Raw genomic sequence first — 25,251 nt, 5'->3', positions numbered from 1 at the left:
CTTGTGCTGAGGAGATCTTTAAGCAAACTTGCGGTTTCTTTGACTGTAAAAAAAAAAAAAAATCAAAACCCCAAGCATTTAAGAAATAAACTCAAAAGGTTCAAAGTATGGCTTCGTATAACCCAAACTCAGAATGAAGTGCAGAGTTCTTGTACATCTGTTGAAAGAAACAGGATTTTGCTTGTACAAGCTACTGAAATGATGAAGTGCACATTTGCCTTGCTATTTAACTCCCAGCATTAGTATTCAAATGGAGAAGGTATCCAGGAACAACACTGCTGAGCTGTGAAAGAATCATATGAATTTTTAAATGATCAGATGGGATGAACGAGGAATAAACAGGAAATACCACTCCTTTTCTAACACTGAGACTATCAAAAGAGATAGATATGGATACAGATAAACACTACATAAAACCAGAACACATACTTTCCATTAAGTACAAAAGGAGAGATACTGGTACAATAAAAAACCAGCTAAATTTTTGAAAATTAGGAGCTCAGTAAATTTTAGAGAAGTATTGCTGTACATTAAGCTAGAGCAGGTCTGTGAGAGTGGCTGAAATACACTTGAAGTAGCAGTCATTCATCATTCCCCTGAAGGAGTGCATAATAAAGTCCTTTCCTGACTTATTTTTAAACATAAGTATCCAAAAATGGCAGTCAAAAGTAACTATTAGGACTTAAGAGTTTATCCTTTTAGGTTAGAGTTAGTCCCACTGAAATTACTTGTCCCAGTCCATGGAATAGGTATCCTGGCTGAGGAGATAATACAGTGGAATTTTCTTCCTTCCTTCCTTAAGAAATTTTCCTTAAGAAATTTAAATTAAAAAATCAAGCCCATATTACTGATTATAGTAAAACTTGACCTCTTCTGAAGGGAAAAAAAAAAAAAAAGCTAAACTATACTTTGTGCTGATTGTTTGTCGTTTAATCAGAATAAGATCAAAGACTTTAGGGGAAAAGGCTGCACCAGCTGAATTTTTGTGTTACAAATATTAATTTGCACACTGAGGTAAATGTTTTAGGCAAGTTATTTGCTGTAAGGGAGTTCTGCTTGCTCAGTACTACTCTGAGATCACTGCCATTGAAATTAGTGTGGATTTTGATGGAGTAAGATTGGAATGGACCTTACAGGAGTTCAGATAGTAATGAGATAGACAATGCAGATGCTGAGTGTGGGCAAATATGGTACAATATCTGTAAAACATCCACTGCCTTTTTGGGTGGCATCAGGAGGCTAAGCCCTTAGACTCTTAAAACAGGACTACATGATGAAGTTTAGGTGCCTGAATTACATCTGAATTGCTCCTAATTTTGGACAGGTGTGTGGAACTCTAATACTGAAATCCTCCAGGTGCATACTATATGGTATAATTCTTGTTTTGAAAAGTCAAACTGCATTGATATACAGCAATTTATACATAGAAATACATGGAAATAGAAAGGTATCTGGTTGACATAAATCAGAATGGCTTTTTTAGGCTAAGTAACTTCAAAATACTATGTATTGTATATTGTATTCCCAGCAGGACAATATACAAGCATAGAGAGGCTGCGAATTTTGTTAGGGTTACTGTGTCATAGGGATACTGCAGGAAATGTGAAAGGTACTTTGATTGAGTTAACAAAAATCAAGAAAAGGTTCTAAAAATTACTTTCTCAGCAAAATGGATTTTTAACCTTGAAATTCCTTGTTTTCCTATTACAGCTTGTAATTTAGGGTAAATGAATGCAGTGCTGTACAATGGCTTACATAGTTGCAAATAGTTAAATACAGGTAGTTCTAGAGTGTGTTACCACCTTGTGAACATGTCGAAGTGATATTTTATGGAAACATTTCAGTGACAGCCTTTTTTCTTGTTTTAAAATGTTTGCTGATGGTGTGTTTGAAGAACGGAGAAAGTGAATGAACATGACATTTGTATTTGTTATCTCTGCTCAAGACAGTTATTATTGTACTGTGAGTAAATTTTTTTTTTTTTTTTTTTTTGTTCAGGGGTCCTGGAGAAAGTCACTGTAATATTTGAATTCCAGGTTTTCAATCAAAGCATAACTTGGAAGAGATTTAAGGGATTCATAGGCCTTCTGCTGGCCCTCAGTCCAGGATTTGAGGACAAAAAAGTAAACCGGAACTTAAAATAGTAGCTTTGCTGTATTTGTTGGTGGTGGTGGTGGTGGTGTTGTTTTATAGCTAAAGGGGCCTGTTTTTAAATCTCAACAAGTTTTTATTTTTGAAATGAGTTAATCCAATTGAAAAAAGTGGGAAATACTTGTTAGTTTGAATCGTTTTGTCCAGTGTATTATCCCAAGCCAGGTATTCTATGGTATGTTTTTGGCTCCTATGTCTGGTCTGGCTTTGAAATGCTTCAGACCATGAGAATTTTATCATTCTTCTGAGGCTGCTATGTCATCTGAGAGATTTCACTGACAGTAAGGTTTTCCTGATAATACAGGTAGCTCTCTTCTTTGGTTTTGTGATAAGTGACTCCATTACTCTTTGAAATATGTGGTAATCACTAGACATTCTCAAAAAATTCCCATCCAAATTGGAAGACAAAGAGAATTTTAGGCAATATAGAGGATAGATAGCAGGAGAGAAAAAAAATTATCAAGTCGGATATCCTTTTTGATTGAAACATGTTTCTGAAATCTGCACCATACTTGTAGTGATACTCAATTATGATGGATAGTGCTCTTGAGAGACTCAGATGTACTTTTCTAGAGATCTAAGTTGGCTTGTTATTTCATTTTTAAGATACTGACAGTGAAATGACTAAAAAGTGAGACAGAATCTGTCTGCAGAATAAATATGTGAATCTTTATATCATTTCAGCTTTCTTCCTCTGCTACATTTTGTTGTGTTTGTATCCCTTATTTTTGATTTTTATCACATATTGTGAAGGCCAGTGTTCTACAACAGGATCTTGGCAGGTTGAGAGCTGTGACTCTGAATCAATGAGTCCATTATCACTTAGTCAGGGAAAAGGCAGAGTGATCCTCTTGCTGGCTTGAATGTGATCTTTCCTTCTCCCCCTTCTCTTCAAAAAGTAAGGACAGAAGTGGTTGAAATTCAGAACACTATCAAAGAAATACAGCTGTGATGCTTGTCTTCAGATTGTAGTTTCTTTAACTTCAAAACAACTTTTGTGTGGTTTTTTTTTTAAAATAATATTTTTAAAGTTCATTACTGTTGCTGTTTCAAAGGGGCCAGTTATGTGGTGAATGCATTGGGAGACTGTAGGTGTCAGGAGTTGCTTTGGGCAGCTGAAGTTGGCTCTTACAGGTCCTGAGGGACTGTGCTCAAGGCTGGCAGCAAAATGTTTAAATCACCTGCCCCCCTTTAATTCATATGGCATGGCCTCATTATGCACATGGTTGCATAGCTGATATTCTGTCCACAGGATTGCATTTAACAGCTGCTTTGGGTTGCTTAGACATTTTTCTTCTGAATTTTTCTTCACAAGCAGTCATGAATCTAGTATCACATTGCAGTGCTGAATGTTTCATCGAATGTATTGTTTAATATTCTCTAACCCAATAAGTTTGCAATTGTCTTAACTAGAAAAAGGTTTCTGTCAAAAGTTTATGACTGATCTCTTAGGAAAAGGGACAGTGCTTCTAAGCTGTAGTCTGGGATTGGTAAATGGCACATAAATACTCTGAATGCAGTTGATTTCTTACTAGCTCGTTTAATCTATCTAGCTTTTTAGCTGTGACAATAGCTCAGGTGTCCAGAAAATATATAACCTAATAAAACAAGTTTGTCAGCTTATATGTGTGCCTAATTATAACTGCCCAACTATATATCATAGGTCTTTTCATGTTAAAAGTGGTATTATTTTCTCTGGAGAATTCAGAAACTATATTTTTGAGAAGGATGATCCAATTTATAGCCCAGAAGAATGACCACAGAGGTATACAAGAAAAGCATGGGCTAGTGTAGGAATATCATGTTTACTCATCTGGTGAGAAAAGTGTATGGCTTCCAGAATTTTTTTATCACTTCTCATACAGAAATTCTCCTGATGTGCACAAGGAGGACCCTGGGTTGGTCCTCAGACCTTGTTGGTACTCTGCTGCTCTGCAGATGTTCGGCTGCGTTATTTGCCAATACACATTTGCCCCAAAATACATTAATTTTTTTTTGTGGCTTATCAGTCTTTATGATAAAGCTTGCAAGTTCTTAGGGTAAAACAGGAAGCCCATCGTGTTTTACTGCTAAAGTAAAAAAAGATGGAAGTTTTTTGAGCTAGCCAGCTAGTTCTTCCTGTAAAGTAGGGTGACAATGAAATTATCTTCAAATAGTGGGTGACCGTTTTACCAGTCAAGAATTTAAAAGAGAGTTTCATGTCTAATACTGCTTCATTTCCATGGCTTAAAAAGAGAGTATGTTGGAAAAAAGTGATAGCTCATATATACTGCTGTATCCAAATACTGTTTTAGGAAAACACTTGCAAAAGAAGCAGGGAGAAGCAAGATGTTACAGAGACCTGGGACTTAGGAATTACGCAGAAGATCCATCTGTTATCTGAGCATTGAAACGTGCTTGCTGGATTGCTCTGGTGTGGTGCAGTTTGCTTTCTATGAACCCTGACTCTTGTGAGTGTGTACTTCAGGCTATGCCCAGCCTGCCAGCCCTTTCTGCGTGTCACAGAACTGCAGCACAGAGCTGTCCCAGGGGATTAATAATTCTTTGCTGTATGGCTTAACATAGCAACCCCAAAGGCATCATTAAAACTCTCCACAAGAGTTACTTCAATGCTTATAATACATAATTAGGCTTTAGAAATGCAGCACAGTGTTTCTTATTGTTGCAAAGTAAATTTTTCAAACTAAACCCAAAAAGCTTAATTAAATGAGCATTTATTTTTCATTAAGAACATGTGTGAAGTTCATTTTAATTGATTGACCTATAACTACTCATTTTTTGATAATGGGACTTTTAAAATAAAAAGTACTGCATTTTTATTTTGGCTGTGATTACTTTATTTTTTGCCAGGTTGAAGGAAAAAAACCCAACTATTCAGTGTGGGTTTGGAAATCCATACTTCCATGTACATAGTAGTCAGCTTCTAGACGCAGTAAGGTGTAACCTTACTGTCTTGCTTTTTGGGGTATTTATATTCTTGGTTGATTTTCTGAAGTTTTCTGTATCTTGCATAAGCTTTTGTGATAATGAATTCTTCTGTATTGAGGAATAGGTAAGACTCTGTGCAATTGAAGTTCAAACTGCATATTCAGTTTTATGGTAAAGTCTGGTAAAGTTTTATGCTAAAGTTTTATTTTATACTTAAAATACATGTATATGTTGTACATGGAAGCTTTCATGAGAGGAAAAGTTAATGTGTAAAAAAGTCAATATTAAATGTAATTAAATACATGCTTTTCTTTTTCTTGAATTGTGCATTATGTTATCTGATCTGGTGTGATTCTGCTTGCAGAGAAAGAAGGAAAGACAATTCAGGGAAGTAAAGTGGACTCCTTAAGAAAAAAAAGTTTTACTTCTGAATTACCAAACAGAAATAAACAGGATGTCTTGCCTGAAAGAAGCAAAGAAATGTGGATGTCATTTCCACCACGGATGCCAAATGAGAAGGAGGTAATGAGTTGACATTTGTCCATGTGGACAAGCACCACATTTAAACAGATGAAAATATGGAGAGATACACTGTCCAAATGTTAGAGGCTAGTGGTATTTATCCTATGTGAGGCAAATATTTAAAATGCTACCTAAGTGTTAAATACTTAGAGAGGCACCTGCAGAGATCGTGTTTGGCAGTGGCATTTGCCCTGCTGAAGAGCTGCCGTAATCTGACTAACAAATAAGGCACCCTGCAATGAGCTAAGTAATGCTTTCACTGGAGACTGCAGTTTGTGGTAGAGGTTGGCAAAAAAGAAAAAAAAATCCTGAGAGTATGGATGCCACCAGCATGGACAGATTTATTTGTTTCTTGAAGGTTTTAGGAAGTACAGAGTTCTGTGTTCCTGAAGCTATGTTACTGCCTGAAGTAAACAGTAGACAGGCCAGAGGCATTTTTGATCTTCTGAAACATAAGGGATTAGGGATTTAATGTGTAGGGACAAGAAAAAAACAGACATCATCTGGAAGGGAGGGAGATGGAAATCTGAGTCAACTTGTTAAGAACTTCTGCCTTCCTGCCCGAATAACAAATAATTAGGCTGTGATCTAGTCTGTACTCAAAATTGCCCTTCATTAAACTTTTATTAAAAAAGAAATAGCAGGTCCTTTTATGAAATACACAGAGTAACACACTGGAGTGCTTTGAAATGATGGGCCTGCCAGGCCTCAGAGCACAAGCTGCCACTTTCCTCCTTGCTAGGACATGTCTTTGAGGTAGAATCAAGCAAGGCTTTTAAAACAATTATGTTCTGTCAGTTGATTTTGTAATAATAATGACAATATTTTTTGCCATTTTTTTCATAAGAAGTATTGTTTCCTCATTGGTATTAATTTGTCTTTGTGTCTCTTACTTTAGCCACATTGAATTGTCTTTCTGCCACATAAAGCAACATACAACTTCCATTATCTTTTATGCGATGGAACTTCCATAAACCTTTATGTATGTTTTTGTTTTTAAAGAAGAAAAAGCTTCAGACATGCCTGCACATTTTTGTCACATTAGCAGTTTAAGAAGCAAATACAATAATATTAGAATGCTGCAGAAAAATTGCAGTGTAGTAGCAGGAAGAGGCCATGATGCATTAAGTTGACCACTGTAACCTTTAAGCCTGACCTGAGAAAGGAAAAGGGGGAAAATACTGCTATTGAAAACAGTGCTACTATTCTAAATGTTGCTTTTTAGACATGCTATGATTACTTGCACTGTTGTTCCAATTGATTCAGTCAGGTCCTGTGTAGGTTTTCAGAGAATTACCCGTACCTGTTCTGTTTTCAGGAGCATTCCATTAACTTCTTAAAAATTTTTATATACAACATCTATAGAGCTGAGGAATGTGTTCTAGGGGACCCTTCTTGAGCAGGGACAAGGTGACCTGCAGTGCTGCCTTCCAACCTTACCCATTCTGTGATTCTGTGAACTGTGTATAAATCAGTAGGAGCTTTGGTTGTGATTTTGATTCTGTTTCATGCATGTAAGTATTTCTGCCCATCTATCTACAGACAGTGATGAGTGAGAGCTCAACAGCTGGTGTCTTGGATGCAAATAATCTCAGTTTGTCTGAAAGAGTGAAGGTGAGGTTTTCTTTGATTTTCTTCAAAGTGGGGATTATGAGTAGAACATGACTGATTTTTCCTGTACTAGTTTACAAATTACTTGCAATTTGTTGATGTATTTCCCATCTGTGGGAAAAAGAATGAGAGCAGTCCAAATTTTTTTTTAATGTTAGTGAGTACTTTTAAATTGTAAAAGTTATGTAAGTCTTGAGACTGTTTTCAAACCAGGTTGGAAAAAAATTATCTGAGAGCATCTTTAATTACTTCATGAAAACACAGAAGAAAATTCAGGGCATGTAGTCAATCCTCCATGGTAACACTATTTGCAGATAGGCTGGGAAAAAACCTTTCATTCTCACCCTGTGCATCCATTCAGAATGATACCTGAAATGAGAAATGTCTTGTCTTTGGGTATGTTTTAAATAGTTTAGCGTGTTCAAGGGACATTAGCCTGAGAAAACAGTTGAGTAAAGCCCCAGGTGAAGTATTAGCAATGTAATAATTCTTAGGGGTTTTTTTTCCTAATCAATTCACCATTAGTGAAGGATCAAGCTCTAGTTTGCCTACAGCATGTATTCTCTTCGTGCCATATGAAATGAGCTTGCAAAATTGCATAGTAAATTATGCATCATTTTCCTATGAAAATATTTTACTTCTCCATCTTCCCACTAATTCCCTGAGAAAGTTACTGTACATCTTGAGCTTCCTTTCCATCACTTAAGCTGATACATGGCAATTTTGGCAGTAAATCTTTGACTATACCTAAAAGTATTTCCTTTGGGTTACACTTTTCAGAGAAAACTCATATGCTTTCTTGGAAAAATGCAGGGGAAAATGGAGAAGATGAAGTAGACAATTTAATGCATTTTTGCTATGCTCTAGATTGTACTATAAGGAATGGAACTGATATACTTTTATCTATTTTCTTATTTGGGTTTTCATGGCAGGTGGACAAATACTTAAACTTGGAAGATGTAGACACAGATGAAGAGATGTGCAATGGTAGGTTCCCCCCTTCGTATTCACCATCGTTTTCTGTCTTTGAATGTAAGTGTGTGAACATTGATTAAAGAACTGCTTCTCCCCTAAAAGAGATGATCTTGCTCAGTTCTTCTATTGCTTGAAAATTCCCCACATTGCCCCAGTTCCCCAAACTGAAGTACTAATTTCCTCACTCTAAGAGGTAATGAAACAATAAATTAAGGGGAATATTTATTGTACTTTGTCCTGGTGAAGATTTTTTTTCAAGCTTTTCTAGAAGTGCAGAGAGCTTCTTGTTAGCTACATCTCTCCATATTAATGCATTTCTATTTTGTATTGAAATTACTGTCATTACAAAAGTTGTTTTTTGTAAAGTAATGTGGGTGCTAAGAGACAGTGCTGTAAAGTGGAAATATTTAATGAAAAGGCTGTCCCTACCTATTAAAACAACTTCATCCTGGGCTTAAAATAGATTAGACTAATTTTGAATTCACAGTGAACTTCTTTAAAAATTCCAATTAGGAGCATTTTGAGTTATCTTGAACTGTTCTGTACATCTATAATAATTTTAACTCTTCCACCTCCAAAAAGTAAATGGAATGCTAATGTCTATACTTATTTGTCTATCATAGGTCCATCCTTGTATGGTCTTTATTCCAACCAGAAGTGACAACCTTTTAGTGTTTAAATTCATTTTCCTCATCTATACCTGTGACTGTACAAGGAAACCAGGCCACACAGATTAAGGGATTTACCTGAGGTCACAGACAGAAGCTTGCAGGGCTTTGATGCTTGGTTTCTTAGTTATTGCCACTTGATTGATCTCTGTTGCATCCTGGAGTTTGGGTTTAGATTAGGGTTTTTAATTTATGTTAAAGTAAGTCAAGTTCTGTAATCCCGCGCTTCCCCCGAGTTGTTTCCTCCCCGCGGTTTCTAGCCCCACGCTGCCTGCTGCCAGATCTTCCCCCTGTAACCACCCCGCCGTCTGGCCCCGGGAAACCCCATGCCGGCCACCCCAATCCACACGATCCCACTCAGCCCGAGGCTCGGTGTCCGCCCCTGCGGGGTTCTCTGGTTGGTCACTGTTGCTGGCGTCACCGCCACGGCAGCTGCCCCTATTGGATGGCAGGCCGTGGATCCTCTTGCCCCACCCCTCCATAAAACCCTATCCCGCCGGCGCCCAGGCGCCATTTTCTCCCATGCGAGTGCTGGGAGCGGTTGCATCTTTCCATCAAACCGCGCCACGTGACCAGTAAACCGTTCCTGCCAAGCATGGAGTAAATGGACAAATTCCTTACCTCTTTACCAGATCCCTAGCGCACGGTAACAGCGGCTGGCCAGCCCACGCGCCCGAGACACGGAGCTGTGTCCGGGAACCCGCGGCAGAAAACCCCGGCAGCACGTGGAAGCTACGCCACAGCCGGGCTCCCAAGAGCCGTGTGCAGCCGGGGAGAGCGAAAACCCACACCGCAGATCTCTCCACTCTAACAGTAAAGTTTGGATTAATCTTTCCTTTCTGAGTGTCCTGAATTCCTGTGAGGTCTGAGGGCTTAAAGACTTCCAGTATCTCACAAGAAAATAATAAACCAATGTAAGTCAGGTTTATGGCAAATATTCTTTCTCCAACCTTTCAGAAAGGAGGTAGTAAAACAGCAGTCCCAGATCAGGTACAGATGTCAAAGATTTTTTTTTTTTAGTGTAATGTTCAAATGTGCCCATTTTTCACTTTGGAGGGCATTGTTCTGTGTGTATGTCTTAAATTCTGGCATTACCTATTAAAAAGCCCCTGGAGTTTACTGGTGGAAGCACAAACCCACATTTCACTTGTGTCATAATGAAAGGAGAAATGCCTATATCCATTTCATTAAAGTATTGTTACATATCTCTAGTTCCAAACAGGCCACAAATTGGTTGATGAAAATAAAGCCCAACGCTAAAATACCAAGCAGAACAGTGAGGAAAAAGAACTCTGCTTAAGCTTGAGGATAATTTAGTGCATTCAGTACTGTGACAGACCTTGCCTTTCTCCAGCTTTTGGGTCATTTCTGTATATTTGTGTCCAAGAGTAAATGTTAATCACATACATATGGAAAACCCTTTAAAACATGCTTCATTTGAGGCAGACTGCCTCAGTGAAGAATAAGACTATATCAACAATGCTCACTAACAACGTTAGGTTTTTAGATTGTATTTTCTAACATTGAAACATGCCTAGCCAGAAGTTAATTTTTCCTTCTAAATGCTGCAAGGAGAGTAAGCAGCATCCAAATTTATACCTTGGAAACGCACAGCCTGGGTCTTTGAAGATAGTGGTTGAGTTAGGCTAAAAATTTTCTCCTTGACTCTTAAGTGCAGAAAATAGCACTTATGGTTTGATAGTTGTCTTACATGTCAAAATCCACTCAATAGCTTCATACTAAGAGAGGTAAAATCTTAGTCCTGTAGAAACCTTAGCAACAAAACGCAATTTAAAATATAAAATTATGTCACTTCTATTGCCTGTTAAAGTAATCTAGAACAATATCACTAGTGAATATCTTAATAAAAGAATAATTCTGAAGAATTCCAGTTAGTTTATAAATGAGGTAAATTGTGACACAAATTAGAGACATTCTGTTGTTGACCTTTTTAAATGCTGCCACCTTATGTCAGAACAAGTGATTGATTTAAGACTTCATATGGTCAAAACAAGCTTAAAAATATCATCGTTTATTTTACCCAGTAAAAAATACCTTGCTAGTAAATTGCAACAAGCCTTTATCTCTCCTTGTTCTTGGCAGCATTTCAATATCTCTGTGCTTCACTTGGCTTTAAAGGGCAGATCAGTTAGCTGAGTTAGCAACTGTACATTAATACAATAAATATTCACACTTAAGGGCAACTGGCTCAAAGCTGACAGTGTGAGAAGCATGGTAGAAAATAGGTGTTAAAACATCCCATCCAACCAGTGCTGTTTGGCAGATGTCCTGGAAGAGTCATTCTAGTGAAGTTTTTTGGGTTTTTTTGGGGGAGTTTTTAAGGTTTTTTTCCAATTTATCTGGCAAGTTCAGTGTCTTTTAAGGTGTGAATGAATGTGACTGCTTCTTCAGAGTAGGAAAAGCAGCCCATAGATTTGGCCAGTATGCAAATTCATTGTAGCTGCTTTTGTTTGACAGCACTGGGCTGAAAGCTTGAAACGGGGGCAGTGCTTTGCATTGTGGGACTTTAGCACCATAAACCATGATTGGCAAAGTGAAATTGCTGCCCTAAACCACAGCCTTAATGCATCGTGTAGAGACAGCGTGTGCATGGTGTACTGTAATCACTCTCCCTGAATTTAATCTCTAACTGTAAGGAGCTTAAGGCAACAATAGAGATGATTAGGCTTTCTCCAGGGATGGATGGATGCTGCCTAGTGCCTATGTTTTGGCAACAGGATTTTCCGTGACTGTTTACAAATTTCTTGCTGCAGGGCTTGAGGGGTAGCTTGGTAATAATAGGTAATATTTGAGTAAAGTACCAAATATGTTAAAAAATGTCTGGAGATCTTGAGTGTGCTATTGTTTAAATACAAGAGAAAATTAAAACAGGACCAATTAAATGTGTGGGTGAGGCTTCATAGGCAAGGATATAATTGTCTCATCCTAATCCAGCATGGGGCACTGAAGTACTGCAAACTTGTCTTTTCAAGGTCCCAGTTGTCTGTAACCCCTCCAGAGGCTGAGGAGAACCTGATTGACTCAGTTACTTTGAAGCTGAGGCCAAGCATAACTACTGTTTATTTAAAATTTTTTTTTTGGCAAATTGTATCACCATCTGTTATTTTTCATAATCTGTGCCTCTCCATTTATATTTTGAGCCTATCCTTATATCCAGAAAAATCATGTTGAGGAAGAGGATTCAGAGTTAAATGAGGCGAAATTTTTGAAGTATGGGGCTCCCCCCCAGCTGGTGAATCCCTTTCTTGTTTTTCTTCTCTAGTCTCTGCAATCCATTTAACACTGCCTTGAGATGATTTCACACTAGGCAGCTCTTTGGGACTAACAGCCTGAAGCATGAGAATTAGGGGAGACTGCAAAATTTAGCTTTTAAGCTTTTTTTGTTATCACTCTCTTCTCAACTCCCCATCAACAGCATTTTTGTGAAATGTAGTGTCTGAAAGTGGTAAAACCTGTGTCAGTGTATATATAGCTGTCAGTGTATATATAGCTGGGCATCATTTGGCTACGGTAAAGTTATAGACAAAACTTTGAACTTGCTCACTCTTGAAAGTTAAAAGCAAACTTGTGCCAGTAGATTACTTTTTTCTGTACTCAAAATTGATGTCGATGGTACACAAGAAGGAAAAAACTCCAACTCAGCAGTGTTGACAGATTTAGTAATCACTTTCTGGGATGTGGTAGGGAGGGACTAAAGAGTGTTGTTCACTTTCCAAATATGCTGTTATTAAAGTATGCTGGACTTGAGTAAAATTGTCAGCCATATCATCCAGGGAGTTGATTCTTCATGGTATGAGAGGTGCATTTCAAAATGTCTTCTGCGTTTTTTTGGTATCACTGCCTGTTGAGTTATCTCTATATATGGTGCCGTTGGCAGTATCCAAGGCTTTCCTGTTGCTAATTAGTCACCTCCACTGAGAACATAATTAGCAGCTTAATTAGGATCATCCAGTAGTGCTGTAGCAGCAGCTTAAACAAGCTTTGAGGTACTGGCTAGAACTTACAATGGCCTGGAGTTCCTTTGGGTGCCCCCACTGAGAAGGACGACTGTCAAAACTCTCTAATTTTTTCTCACTGAAGGGGTTTCTCTATTAAACATTATCAGGGAAAGCAGTGTTTACCAATTAGACTTTCATATGCTGTCACACAGCCAGCATAGAGAGAGACAAAGCTCATTTCTGGCATGTCTACTGGCAAACAAAGGTTGATTACATTCTTACAGGGTGATTGAAGGGAATTTGAAACATTGTTTGCATTACTAACAAGCCTTAAAAAGTGGAATTGACATTCTGAGTATGACAAGCACTTCTTGCTAAAAGCAAAAATAAATTTCCTTCTGTTGTCCTAATTCTTAAGAGTTATCTTTCTGAGCCATTGCCAGGCTGTTGCATAACAGTGCTTCCTCCTCATCTTGTCTCTGCAGATTGGTCTGTTGAGGGGGAGAAGCTCTTAGTGCAGAAATAATCAGTGTTTATATCAGTAGGTGATAAAAACGTCTTGATGTACAGACTTCCCTTACTTTAGTAAGGATGTAGATCTAGGCTGCCAGTTTGAAACAATAGTGGAAGATGCCATTGTCTTTAAATGAGCATTCACATCTTCCTTCTGTCCTATAAATACTTTTGACCCAAATGATGAAAAAAAGCAGCTGCAGAGCACGTGTAGACATAGCCTGTGGATTGTACTGTCCTTTTCAGAAAGTTTTCTCATATAACTGGTCTGAACAGATGCTATGCTGAGAACAAGGACTGAAAGCACTTACATGGCTGGAGATAGACATAAGCAACCAAGAGAATAGGGATGAAAACAAACCCACTTATCACAAAACAAGAGACAAAAATCCAGAAATTAAATACTCAAGGGAACTAATTCAACTGTTTTAAAAAGAACATTCTACTTTGCAATTTGAAGCCCTGCTGGCTTTTAAATAGTACACTATTCCCAGAAGAAAATGAAATTAAGAATTTGATCATGGATTTTTTATGAAGATCTAGCTAGGAAATCTCTATTTCCAAATGCAGGTTTACAGGGGAATGAGAGATCCATAACTCCACTACTGTGGTAAAATTGTGCAGGTAGAGATAAATAGACACTATCTGTTTCACCCTGGATCTATGTACTCTCTTGTTGCTTCCATTAAGTAACATTTAAGCAGTGCTTTGAAAATTTATTCTGAGATTACAAGATAAATGTAAATGCAGTATAAAACTGTAAAGAAACTTGTGTATCAGCTGAAAAAAATGGTAGGTAGATTTACATAATCCTTTGACTAAATTGCAAGACATATGGTCCCCTTAAGTTCTTTCATAAAAACATTACTGAGACTCGATGGACACATCTGTGCTGTGGCAGAGCTGAGATTGATTCATGTTAGAAGATATTTCTAAACCTAAGGCATATCCTTCTGATCTGTCACAGAATGCAAACCCACTGGTCCCTGTATGAATGTTTTGCTGAAGTTTGTAAAAGAAAAGTGATTCAGAAAAGCTGTTCATTTGTGAGCTGTGGAACAAATCCTGGCTGTATGGAAAGGTTACATGTCACTCCATCCCAGACAGGGGGAAGTCCTCTCAAGTACCTTTTTTTGGAAAGCTCAGGGAGAAACAAACGTCCATGAAATACCCTTAGACAAGAGAGTCATCTGGCACTGCAGTGGGGAACATTAGTTGTTTTACCAGGTATTTTTACTTCATGTTTTGTGAGAGTCATACTAAGATGCTTTGCAATGATTCTTTATGCCCAGTGTACAGGTGGTGAAGCTCTTGCTAAAGAGAAATGAATGAGCCTGCTCAGCTCATCAATGGCAGACAAGGTGTTTTATAACTTCTACTGCAGACATCTCTGCTGAGGACCTTCCATCTTTGTTCTGAAAAAAAGGAATGTAATCCCAGGTGCTCTCTGAGTTTAAGAGCATATGCATCCAGATTTCAATTCAGCACCTTTAAGAAAGAAGAGGTACCACACAAGTTTGATTTTTCCTTAGTACAGTATTGCTACCTATATTTTATCTCAGGACTGCGTGGATCTTTTTTAATGATAGCTTATGCAACAATAGCTACATCACACTCTAACAAGCTACTGCCCATGTCTGAGCACTACAGGATTTTAGCAGGATTTTGCTAATTTATGCATTGAGTGGAAGGTTAAGGTTGACTCTCTTTTATTCAGCAGGATCATTAGTTCTTCCAGGAGAGGTGGAAGAGACAGTGGCTTGCTGTACACCCTCCTTTGATAAGCCTATTCAGCCGAAGTTCAGAGCCTGGTCAGTTCCCCAGCCATCAGAAAGCAAAGCCCAAGAGGTATGAGGTCAGATGTATTCATTCAAACTTTGGGGGTTTGGAGTACTGTTATTTTTCCTGTTGGCTTCTACTGTTATTTCCACAAAACCAGAGGGATATAGATGTAGTATGTGGAACTGCTGTGAGTTAACAAGTCATATTATTAATTTTTAAATGAATAATGAATTCTTAAATACGTTAAGAATTGAAATAAACACACTATTTTATCTTGCACACTGCTACTATATAAACTTACATTTTCAAAATGTGCACTTCAATACTTCAAGTGGTATGTGGGCTTTTTAATATTTAATTTGTGTAACTCACAGAATATTCAAGTAAGCCTTTGCCCTTTAAGCCTTTTAGCTACCCTTGCTTATGTGGAATGATGGACCATTTAATTTTCCAGTGATCTCATGATCTTATGGCATACTCATTGGCTTAGTATAGGAGACATTTTCTGCAGCAGGGAGGTAGTGAATGATCCCTTTAACATGACACTTCAAAGAAAAAATAGATTTTAGAATATATTGTGGTCAGAATAAAGATCTGGTCCCTTGGAAATGAGTAGTACCAAGATGCTGCTGAGAAGCTGCATTGTCAAGGTCTGATGTGGAGAGGTTTGTTTTATGGCCTCTGAGCCTTTTAATCAGACACAGTCAGTGCAAGCTTTAATTTAGAATTGCTGTCTTCCTTCAGAAATTCAGTTCTTCTCAAACTGCAGCAGCAGGTGTGGATTGCTTACAGGCTTATTTTAAGTCATTAAGCTTCCTATCCAAACAGTCTGTGTGAGCATTAACTTTGGGGATGTTTCTATTGCAGAGGATTCTTCACTGCTCTTTTCCCCTGCCTGATCATTGCAATTGAAGCTGAAGTTAGCTTCCAGCTAAAGTGAGCCAGTTTTGATAGTTTCACATGCTTATTGACGTTCCCGTGAGGATTAAATCAAGTTTATAAATGACGCGTGACCAGTGAAGGGTTGGTGTTATAGCTCTGCATATGGTGTCTCCTTTCCTGGGCTCAGTTGTGTTTAGTTCCTTGCAATAAACTCTTTACTATAAGGAACAAGTCTGCTTTGGGAAAAAGTAGATGTTCTAAAATGACCTTTCAAGCTTTAATACCTACCATTCTGTGAATAAAAATACTCACTCTTTTCGCGAAGGATTGACATAATTCAAGGTTTTGCCTTTAGATATATCCATTGGACACAAACTAACACCCAAAAAACTAGAATGAGGCTCTATAGCTTTCTCATTTCATAACTTCTGTAGAGAAGAAGAAGGGTTGTAGCAGCCTGCAGTGTTCATAAAGGACTGGATATGATTCTTTAAACTATAGTTCATGAAAAATAGATAAAGATATGACTGCATGCAAAATTCATTTCCATTTGAGGGAAATTTGGGTTATGAAAGAAACTGAGTATTATTACATTGGCTAAGAGTTGCTGCATTTTTCAAGAAGAAAGACAATTTCCACAACCATTTGGTTGGTGCCAGGCTACTTAAAATGAAAGCAGCCTTTCCCCTAAATTATAAACATATTTTTGCCTTCATTTAGATACTATAACCGTGGCCTGATTTTTAGAACCATCAGGACTGAACAGGTCCATTTTAAAGTCCCCCAGTGCTTCAGATTGTCATTGCTTTGAAAATTAAGTCTTGCATTGCTTATGGCAGGACTAGTTTTGAAAGAGAAAAAGATTTTCCCTGGAGACATCTCTGCTTTAAAATGAGACTGTTCTCTGTCCATCAAAACAAATCTGTTAGGGCAGGGCAACATAATGTGGCTGCCTAATTGGTTTTCTTAGAGAATGGAAGACCATTCTGTAGGAAAAATAGCAGGAGGAGAAATGTCTGTGCTATGGAAACACTTGTGAGGCACTTTAGGGTAAATTGTGTATCTCTCAACATATTGCTAGGGAAAGTTTAAAAAAAGAAGCTCTGCTAAGACCCAGTTTATAAGTTGGATAATTGTTGAAGAACAACTTGTCTCCCTGAAAATGTTTTTCTGTTCAAAAGCTTGTTAGAAAGTGGCTTAGTGAATGACACAGCAAATTATTTGTGTTGTCCACTAGTGTTGTTTCATCTTTCTTTCCTTTCTTTAGACATAAATGTATTTCAGGATTTCACTATTGGCAGTGGAGCATACATGACCTCCCACAGGCCACTGCAAATTGAATCGGCTTTCATTCTATGTTTGAAGTACATTATCACAGAACATTTCCCTCCCCTACCCAGAAATTTATTTTCTCCTTTATTTCTACTTAATATATTTTTTCATAAAAGATATTATAGTATTTTTATGTCTTAATTCCTGCTTCCTTGTGTTTTTATTCATTCTTATTTCCTTCTCTGCGTACACATGAGTGCAGTTGATGCATACTTTTCATCCACTTGCTACAATCATGCATTCAAAGTGGGATTCATCTCACCTAACTTCAGCTTTAAATGTAGTTTTAGTCCTCCAGTCACCAAGAGGCAGAAATAAGCAACTCCAGAAACTGATTAATCCCACTTGCTGTAGGAATTTGTTGTAAGATGTAATGTATCTCCATCCAATATAGCTCAGGCTGGGCTATTTTTGGCTAATTGACTACCTTAGTCTAGAAACCTAATTTTTGTATGGCTCCAATTAGGAAAGAAGAAATCTGTCCTTTTATTCTCTTTTATTTGTCTGTAGTTTGAGCATTCAGAAAAGTACTTAGCATATCTGTAATTTTATCTTAATCTGTGGCATAGCAGCATTTATCCCCTAAAATACAACTTCCATTGAGTTCCTTTGGTTAAAGTTTTACTGCTAGGCATCACCTGAGGTTTGTTTCTGCTACATGCTATGCATAAATGCAACAAGAACACGGAAGAACTTAAAGACAGGATTGACGAAGTCAAAGAAGATGGAAGAGTTATATCTTCTCAGAGGCCAGTAAAGACACAGAGATTGAATGACTTGTCCAAAATGATGAAGCAGAAGTGGAAAATTGGCCAAGATTTATTGACTTCTAGTCCAGTGCCCCAAGCTCAAATAAGCTTTTTTTCTCCCAGGTACTCCAGGATATAGTAAGCTTACATGAGATCATAGCATATATGCCTTCCCCACACTTTTTTTTTACTTATTTATTGTTAGTGAACTAGTTAGTTTTCCCTTGAGCATGTAATGAAATCACTGGTGAGTGTACGTGCAAGCTTTACATAAGTTGAACAAGTGAATCATAGAGTGCCATAATTACGCAGAAATACAAGTTTTAGAAGGAGAGAGAGAAGCTGTTTAGCTAAGTGTAACTCCTCACAGATTAATAAAAGAACCAAGTTGCCAATTATTAATAGACTTCTGAAAACATCAACTTTAAGGTATTTTATTTACAATATTACTTGGTAGAACAACCTCTAGCAATATATTTCAGTTGTTAATATGAATATTGCATTCTTTCCCTCCTTTAATTTGGACATGGAAGTGTAAATGAAAGTGATTTTTTTCTTCAGAGAGTAAATCACAGAAGCAATCTTAAGCAAACTGGCAGTTTTCTAATAGAGTAGGATTCTATTCCCAGAGAGTTCTCAAAAAGATTTCAATTAGATGTTAAATTAGACACCTGAAATTCACATATTTCTCTCAGCTCCTTAGGCAAAAATAACAAGATAATAACTTGATCAGCTCAGAGAATTCAGTGTTCTACTGTAAAATGTCTTCCTTTTGACATAGAATAAAATTGCAGTTTGCAGTATATAAGTTTTAGATTGCTTGTCTTCATGGAAATTTGAAGTCAATGGCTTCTTGGAAGAAGAAGAAGAAGAAAAAAAGGAATCCCTAATGCTTTGAGTATTCATTTGAGAGATGAAGCACACTGATAAATAAATATGCAGTATGAATAAACTTTTCAAATGTGCAATGAGTGGGTAACAGAGAAATCGTTAACAGAGTGAAGTTGGGTATGTTTTATTTTGGCATCTTATTTCAGTTAGCGCTGTGGGGTCGAGTTTTGTAAACAAAAGTTTTTCCAGTATTATGCTGTATCTGCATAAAATGTTCATGGAATGACATAAGGCCAAGACAAGGTCAGAGTGAATGTGTGTATACTTTCTGTAACTCTATTGAGAGAGGAAAATAGATTTGCTTTTGTAAAATCCCTATAAAAGCTTACTGTACTTTGAACTCTTCTTACCTCAGTTACCTTAAATGTGTGTTGTGGTTTAACCCTGGGCAGACACCAAGCCCCACAGCCACTCACTTGCTCTCCACCAACAGGATTGGGAGAGAATCATAAGGGTAAACTGGAAAACTCATGGGTTGAGATAAAGACAGTTTAATAGGGAAAGTAAAAGCCTCACACATAAGCACAGCAAACCTAGGAGTTAATTTGTTGCTTCCCACGGGTGAGCAGGTGCTCACCACCTCCAGGAGAGCAGGGCCCCACCCCACGTGACAGTCACTTGGGAAGACAAAGAACATCACTCCAAATTCCCCTTTTCTCCTTCTTCCTCCCAGTTTATGCCCTGATGACATATCATGTAATGTGGAATATCCCTTTGGTCAGTTGGGGTCACCTGTCCCAGCTGTGTCTCCTCCCCTGCACCCCCAGCTCCCTCACCACCGTGGCTGTACAAGAAGCAGAAAAGGCCTTGACTCCGTATGAGCCCTGCTCAGCAATAATAAAAACATCTCTGTATTACCAACCCTTTGTTCTGCACAAATCCAAAATACAACCCCCTACCCGCCACTGTGACAGAAATTAACTCTACCCCAGTCAAAACCAGCACAATGTTGTAAAAAATATTGTTACAACCACAATAACTGAAAAATATTAATGCCTTGCATTGTGTTTTAGAAGAGTGATTTGGATTTCTGCAAATGAAAGACAGGTAGTAGAACCCTGGTTGCTGCTACCATTTGTTACACAGTTGTTGGTAATCATACTGACAAGGAATTGTACAAGGCTGTGCCTGTGGAAGAGATGGAAATGAGCATGAATATGCTGAGGAGGTCAAGGAGTTGGCTTTATCTCTAATGGGAATGAGAGTTTGTGTGCAAGCTTTATCTCCTGTTAACATCTTTCAAGTGGGCTATTTATAAAAGTTAATGATGGTTTACCTGAAGTAGTCTATGGACATAGGCTAGATAATCTGTGTGTGCAGAATTAATAGTTTTTTTCTAGACCAACTCTATCTACAGGGTTTTTCCCATTTATAAATGCCCATGATCTACTCATCTGCATCCAGGATTATTTGGCAGCTCCAACATGTAAGCCAGATCCCTAGAAAACTGAGCAATATAGATGATTAATAAAATTATATAACCCCATAAAAACTATTTCCTGATTATTCATGCAAATTACAGTTTATTAATAAAGGATATAGATACTACCCAGATGCTCTCTGCCATGTCTATCGGGTACTTGGCCACCAGAGAGGAACCCAGTTACTAATTCTCTGACTTACTCGATGGCATTAACTGTGTCAATGCTTCTTCTTACCAAAATATCACATCAAATTGTGCAGGATTGTGCCTTCTAAACTGAGCAGTGATCATAGGATGCTGAGTGTTCTTCCTGCTTTTCAACAAGTACATGTATTCTTAATTTCATATACATCAGTACTCATGGGCTTCATCAAAGACTTGTCAAAAGCTTGGAAAAATAAGCATGTGTTTAAACATTTTGCTAATTTGGTACTGAAATACTTAAATCTTTGAAACACATTTCTAGACAATTTATATTAACTTCTCAAGGGATAGGGAGCATTCCTACACAGTTTTAATATTGAAGATGTGTCTCCTGTGTTGTCCTGGAATTCATTTTATGTAACTGCTTACCATACACCTTTCTTGTCATGGCCCCCTGCAGTTTCTTATCAGCATGGAGCCTGCCATAGTTATTTGTTTTCATTGGTTTATTTTATAGGCAGAGTGGTTATTCTAAGATATTTCAACCAGAAGCAATGCAGAAATGCTATACAGTATGTCAACAAAGCACATATTGGCAAATGCAGTAAGATTCTTATGTTCGTCATGCAAGAAATGCAAACTAGCCAATTCCGTGTCTCTGAGATGGTGAAGAAAATTATTGGAGTCTGAAAATTGATTATGTGTCATTTTGTTCATTGCAGGCCTTTCCGTCACTGAAACTGTGTTCAGGGAAGCCTGTTACATTAGTATCAGATGCATGTATGCTGCAGCTTTATGTAATACTAACCCAAATGTTGATGATATGGAATCTGTCTTTGAAATTTAACATAGCTGCATATAACATGTCCATATCCCCACAGCCTTGATGCTACAAGTGGCAGGAATGTAATAGATGTGTGCAAGGGAAGTTTCTAGATTCCTTGCCTTGAGCAAAATTAGTTAATGATATTCATCCAGATACAGTACAGTACAAATGTGGCACATTAAATGGCTTAAATTAGGTCAAATTGAATAATTGAATTTATTCTTTTACTTAAAAAGAACTTAATCAGCTGAGAGTGTTAGAGTCAGAAAAAGACAGTTTAATTAAATATTAATTAGAAGTTTATATTTTGAGCTTCCTTGTTATCACTTGCAGCACTATTATTTATGTATCTCTTGTTCCTCATTACAGCTACTGGGCGATGATGTTCAACCATTCTCATTTGATGAAGAATTTGATTATGACAATGTGGCATTGACCCCGAAGTTCTCTGAAGCTGAGCTGAAGGCCATTATAGAGTTGTTTGAAGAGAAAATGGGTACAAATGTCAAATCAGCACAAGCTGAAGACTGAGTCAGAGGTGTTATGTGCAGGGCTGTTGGAATGACCTTTTTATGGGAGGAATGTAGCTCCTCTTTGTACCTTTATTTAGTGTTCTTATCTGCATGGCCAGTAAATGGCATCCCTGAGATTTGTCATTTATTCTGTCAAGGTGCCTTGGATCCTGTACTGGCTCAGGGTAGGTGTGCTGGAGTGACTTCTCCATGGGAGCAAAACAAGCTGGTGGATTTCAGAATAGCATCGTGGCTACTCTTGCTTATATCTGGTACTCACCCAGTTCCTGTGTAGTACAAAGCTGGTCCTAAAGCTTACCTTGTTCTTTCAGTAAAGCAATTAAAAGTTTTTTAACAGCTGACAAAACAGTTTATGAACTCTTTAAATGTATAGAGATATATGAGTGAATAAATCTGGGAATATGTTTTTTTTTCCTCTATCTTTTGAGTTACTTCAGTTCTGCAAAAAATAAACATTCCTGTTTCCAACAAACTTCTTGTCTTGATCAAAATTGACATGGTACAACTCATAAAATTAAAACAGTAACTGGTCAAACCACCCGCCGCCACCTTCCACACAGAGGAAAAAATAGCGATCTCATCCATTAAAGGAATTGGCATTGAAAGGCTGTCAGATTTTAGATTTTTTCACAAGAGATGATTCCAAATAACAACTTATAGCTTACACTCTGCATCACTGAAATACAGCAAGCTGGAGTTGAATAAAGGTCAGCTATATGGGTGGAAGAGAAGAGTGTGGCACCTCTGACACAAGGTAGTATGTACTCCTGCTCTGAAGAGTTCAGAATCCTTTGTTTTCAGTAACTGTAGAAGCTTTGCCAGTTGAGGCTTGGTTTAAAATCGCAATGCTGCATTGTATTTTTGGTCGTTTTCTGATATAACTGCATTCACTAAAGTTTACTGACCAGCATTTTGTCCTTGACCTCTCTCTATTATTTCTGAAGGGGGTGATTAGCAGGATAAATGCGGGAAGAGTGCCCAAGCAGACTGACAGGGCACCAAACCATAGGTTTGTTTAAAGGCTGTGGATGAATTTACTGTGGCCGGTGGGCTGCTTCATTGCCAGTAATTTATGAAAGCAAAGAAAGATCTTCTGATGTTCCAAAGGAGATTTTCTGGATTAGTGATTTTGTAAACCATAATAATGCTCCACTGAAATCTGAGTAGCATTGCTTTTGAGGAATGGTATTTACCTTGATTAGGGGATATAATTTAAGAGTGAGATTCAAAAAAAAAAAAAAAAAAAAAACAGAAAAGAAAGAGCTCTCACAGAAGATATTTAAGGAGACTGATACAAAATTACAAGTATGTTGTATAGAAAAACTGGTTTGTACAGGACCTTGCTGGTAGAAGGTATTGGGAATTTTTTTTAACATCCGCATTCAAAAAAATGCCTGTGCTGTAGTTAAAATGCTTTTAAAAATGTAATTGGCTGTGTAGCAGATTCTGGTGGGTTTTCTGAAACTTTTTTTTAAATGTGAATTTATTTTAATTCAATAAAGTGTTTTGTTGGACCCAAGGTATTTTAAATTAAATGGTTTAGATCCAACTGGAGTTTGCCACTGAAACCTTAAAGTTAAAAATTTCTGAACAGATGTAATTATTAATTCATCTTCTGAAGGATACAGATAATGTGTATAAATTAGAAGGATAAGAAGTAAGTTCTGGAAGCGCTCCATCACAAATCTGGGAGAAAGAAATGGAGAAGTGCTGTATAATGATAGCAAGGTCAACCTTTGAAAGCCTCAAGAGAAAAATAAGGGAGACCTCATTAACATATGTATGTATATATATGTCTGAGAGACCTCTCTGTAAAGAGTTTGTTATCCTGCAGACAAGGAATCAGCCATAAATTTGAACATTTATGGCTTTGTGGAATGGTGAAGTAGGGCTTCTTGTGTGTGTTTTTTTAGCAAGGCGAGTCACACAAACAAGAGATCAGTCCTGTGGGAATCCTATTGCGTTTAGAGTCGATGAGAAAACTTACTGAGTGGTTTATAATATTCTTCAGGCCACATCATCTCTGGAATCTCTTAAGTGCCTTTTCTATTCATTTCATTATCAATTTTTCACTGTACATTAGGGATACATCCAGCCATTCAGTTCCTTCTCTCATAAGAAGATGATTCTTACCAAATGTTCGGGGTACCTACTGTGCTTCATAAGTGTCATTCAGTATAGTCATTATATGGTTTCCTTTGATATAAAGAAACACTTTGCTGCAGAATACCCAGCAAATCTGGAACTCTTTAGTGACAGTTATCTTACACAGAGAAATGGGAATAATTCATTTACATTTACACCACTCATGAGTTATTTTTACTCTTTGTTAACAGGCATGAATATCACAGTGAAGATTAGGCAATATAGGCTACATTTTCTGTACGTGACATTTTATTGGCCTGCCCCTGTGGTTGTTTTTGGCTTGTACCTTTCGTTTGATTACCTTTCACAGAGGAGGCATATTTTCCTCTTAGCCATTACCAGGTTGTCATTTTTAAGAACATACTTTATGTGCATGTTAAATTTTATACTTGCTCATGGAGTTAGTTACCTGGAATTGTTTTAGTGTTTGTGAGGTGGTTTGAAGTCTGAATAATATATATCTTTTCCTCTTGTAGCTTGTATTCTGTTTAATATTTAATATTTTCAGCAGGGGCTGGCTAGGGACATTAATCTTTTCTATTTATGGCCTTTTCTAAACATTTTTCCTGTTTTCCGAAATAATTAAAGGCAAAACTCTCACATGGAACAGGAAATTTGGAGTGCTACTTGGGATCGACTTAGGGCTGCTGCAGTAGGGAACAGCTTTCTCCCTACCACACTGACAAGGATTTTGAACTGCAAAATCTCTGACACTGAGTGAACTCCTGGGGAGTGAAGGCTGTGTGATGCATCTCCCAATCCCTTTGTACTAATGATTTCATTGATGTCTAAAGTGCAACAGAGATTTGCATCCTTATCAGTCAGTGAGTTTATCTGTTGAACTTGTGACTGCCCTTGGTGTTGCCAGATGGATACTGTTTCTCTCCACAGTCTTGATGTATCCTTAGTTATGGGGAGGGACTATTTGTTTTAGTAACTCTTTGAATTTTATGAGGAGTAAAATAATTTTTCCACTGGGGATGGAAACTGAAGTGTTGTTTCCTTGGCTGGCTGAGGTGAAAGTTTGATATTGCTAATGTTCAGGGTTAATGTTCACTTCTCATGACTGTAAAGGGAACTGTAATTATTTGTTGAGATAATGGTTGTGGAAGAATGAGATAAAGACTGAAGAAATGAAAACATACGTAGGCAAATCTGACTCAGACAGTTATGGGTATATTTCTATTAATGCACAGAGGTATCCTGGTATACACTTA

At 37.6% G+C, this 25,251-nt stretch overlaps 1 protein-coding gene across 1 annotated transcript in view; it reads left to right on the top strand.

The window, feature by feature from the left end:
* The window catches only part of IFTAP (intraflagellar transport associated protein), a 40,919-nt gene extending 17,516 nt beyond the window's left edge, over window positions 1-23,403 (top strand). The window contains 6 exon segments of the mRNA XM_053981549.1: window positions 5,444-5,601; window positions 7,144-7,215; window positions 8,145-8,199; window positions 15,045-15,175; window positions 21,726-21,850; window positions 21,852-23,403. Coding sequence (XP_053837524.1) covers window positions 5,444-5,601; window positions 7,144-7,215; window positions 8,145-8,199; window positions 15,045-15,175; window positions 21,726-21,850; window positions 21,852-21,921 — 611 coding nt within the window. The 3' untranslated portion in view covers window positions 21,922-23,403.
* Window positions 23,404-25,251: the final 1,848 nt, after the last annotated feature.

This window comes from Vidua macroura, chromosome 6 (assembly GCF_024509145.1).
Source record: "Vidua macroura isolate BioBank_ID:100142 chromosome 6, ASM2450914v1, whole genome shotgun sequence".
Taxonomy (NCBI): domain Eukaryota; kingdom Metazoa; phylum Chordata; class Aves; order Passeriformes; family Viduidae; genus Vidua; species Vidua macroura.
This window is presented reverse-complemented; position numbering and strand designations above follow the sequence as displayed.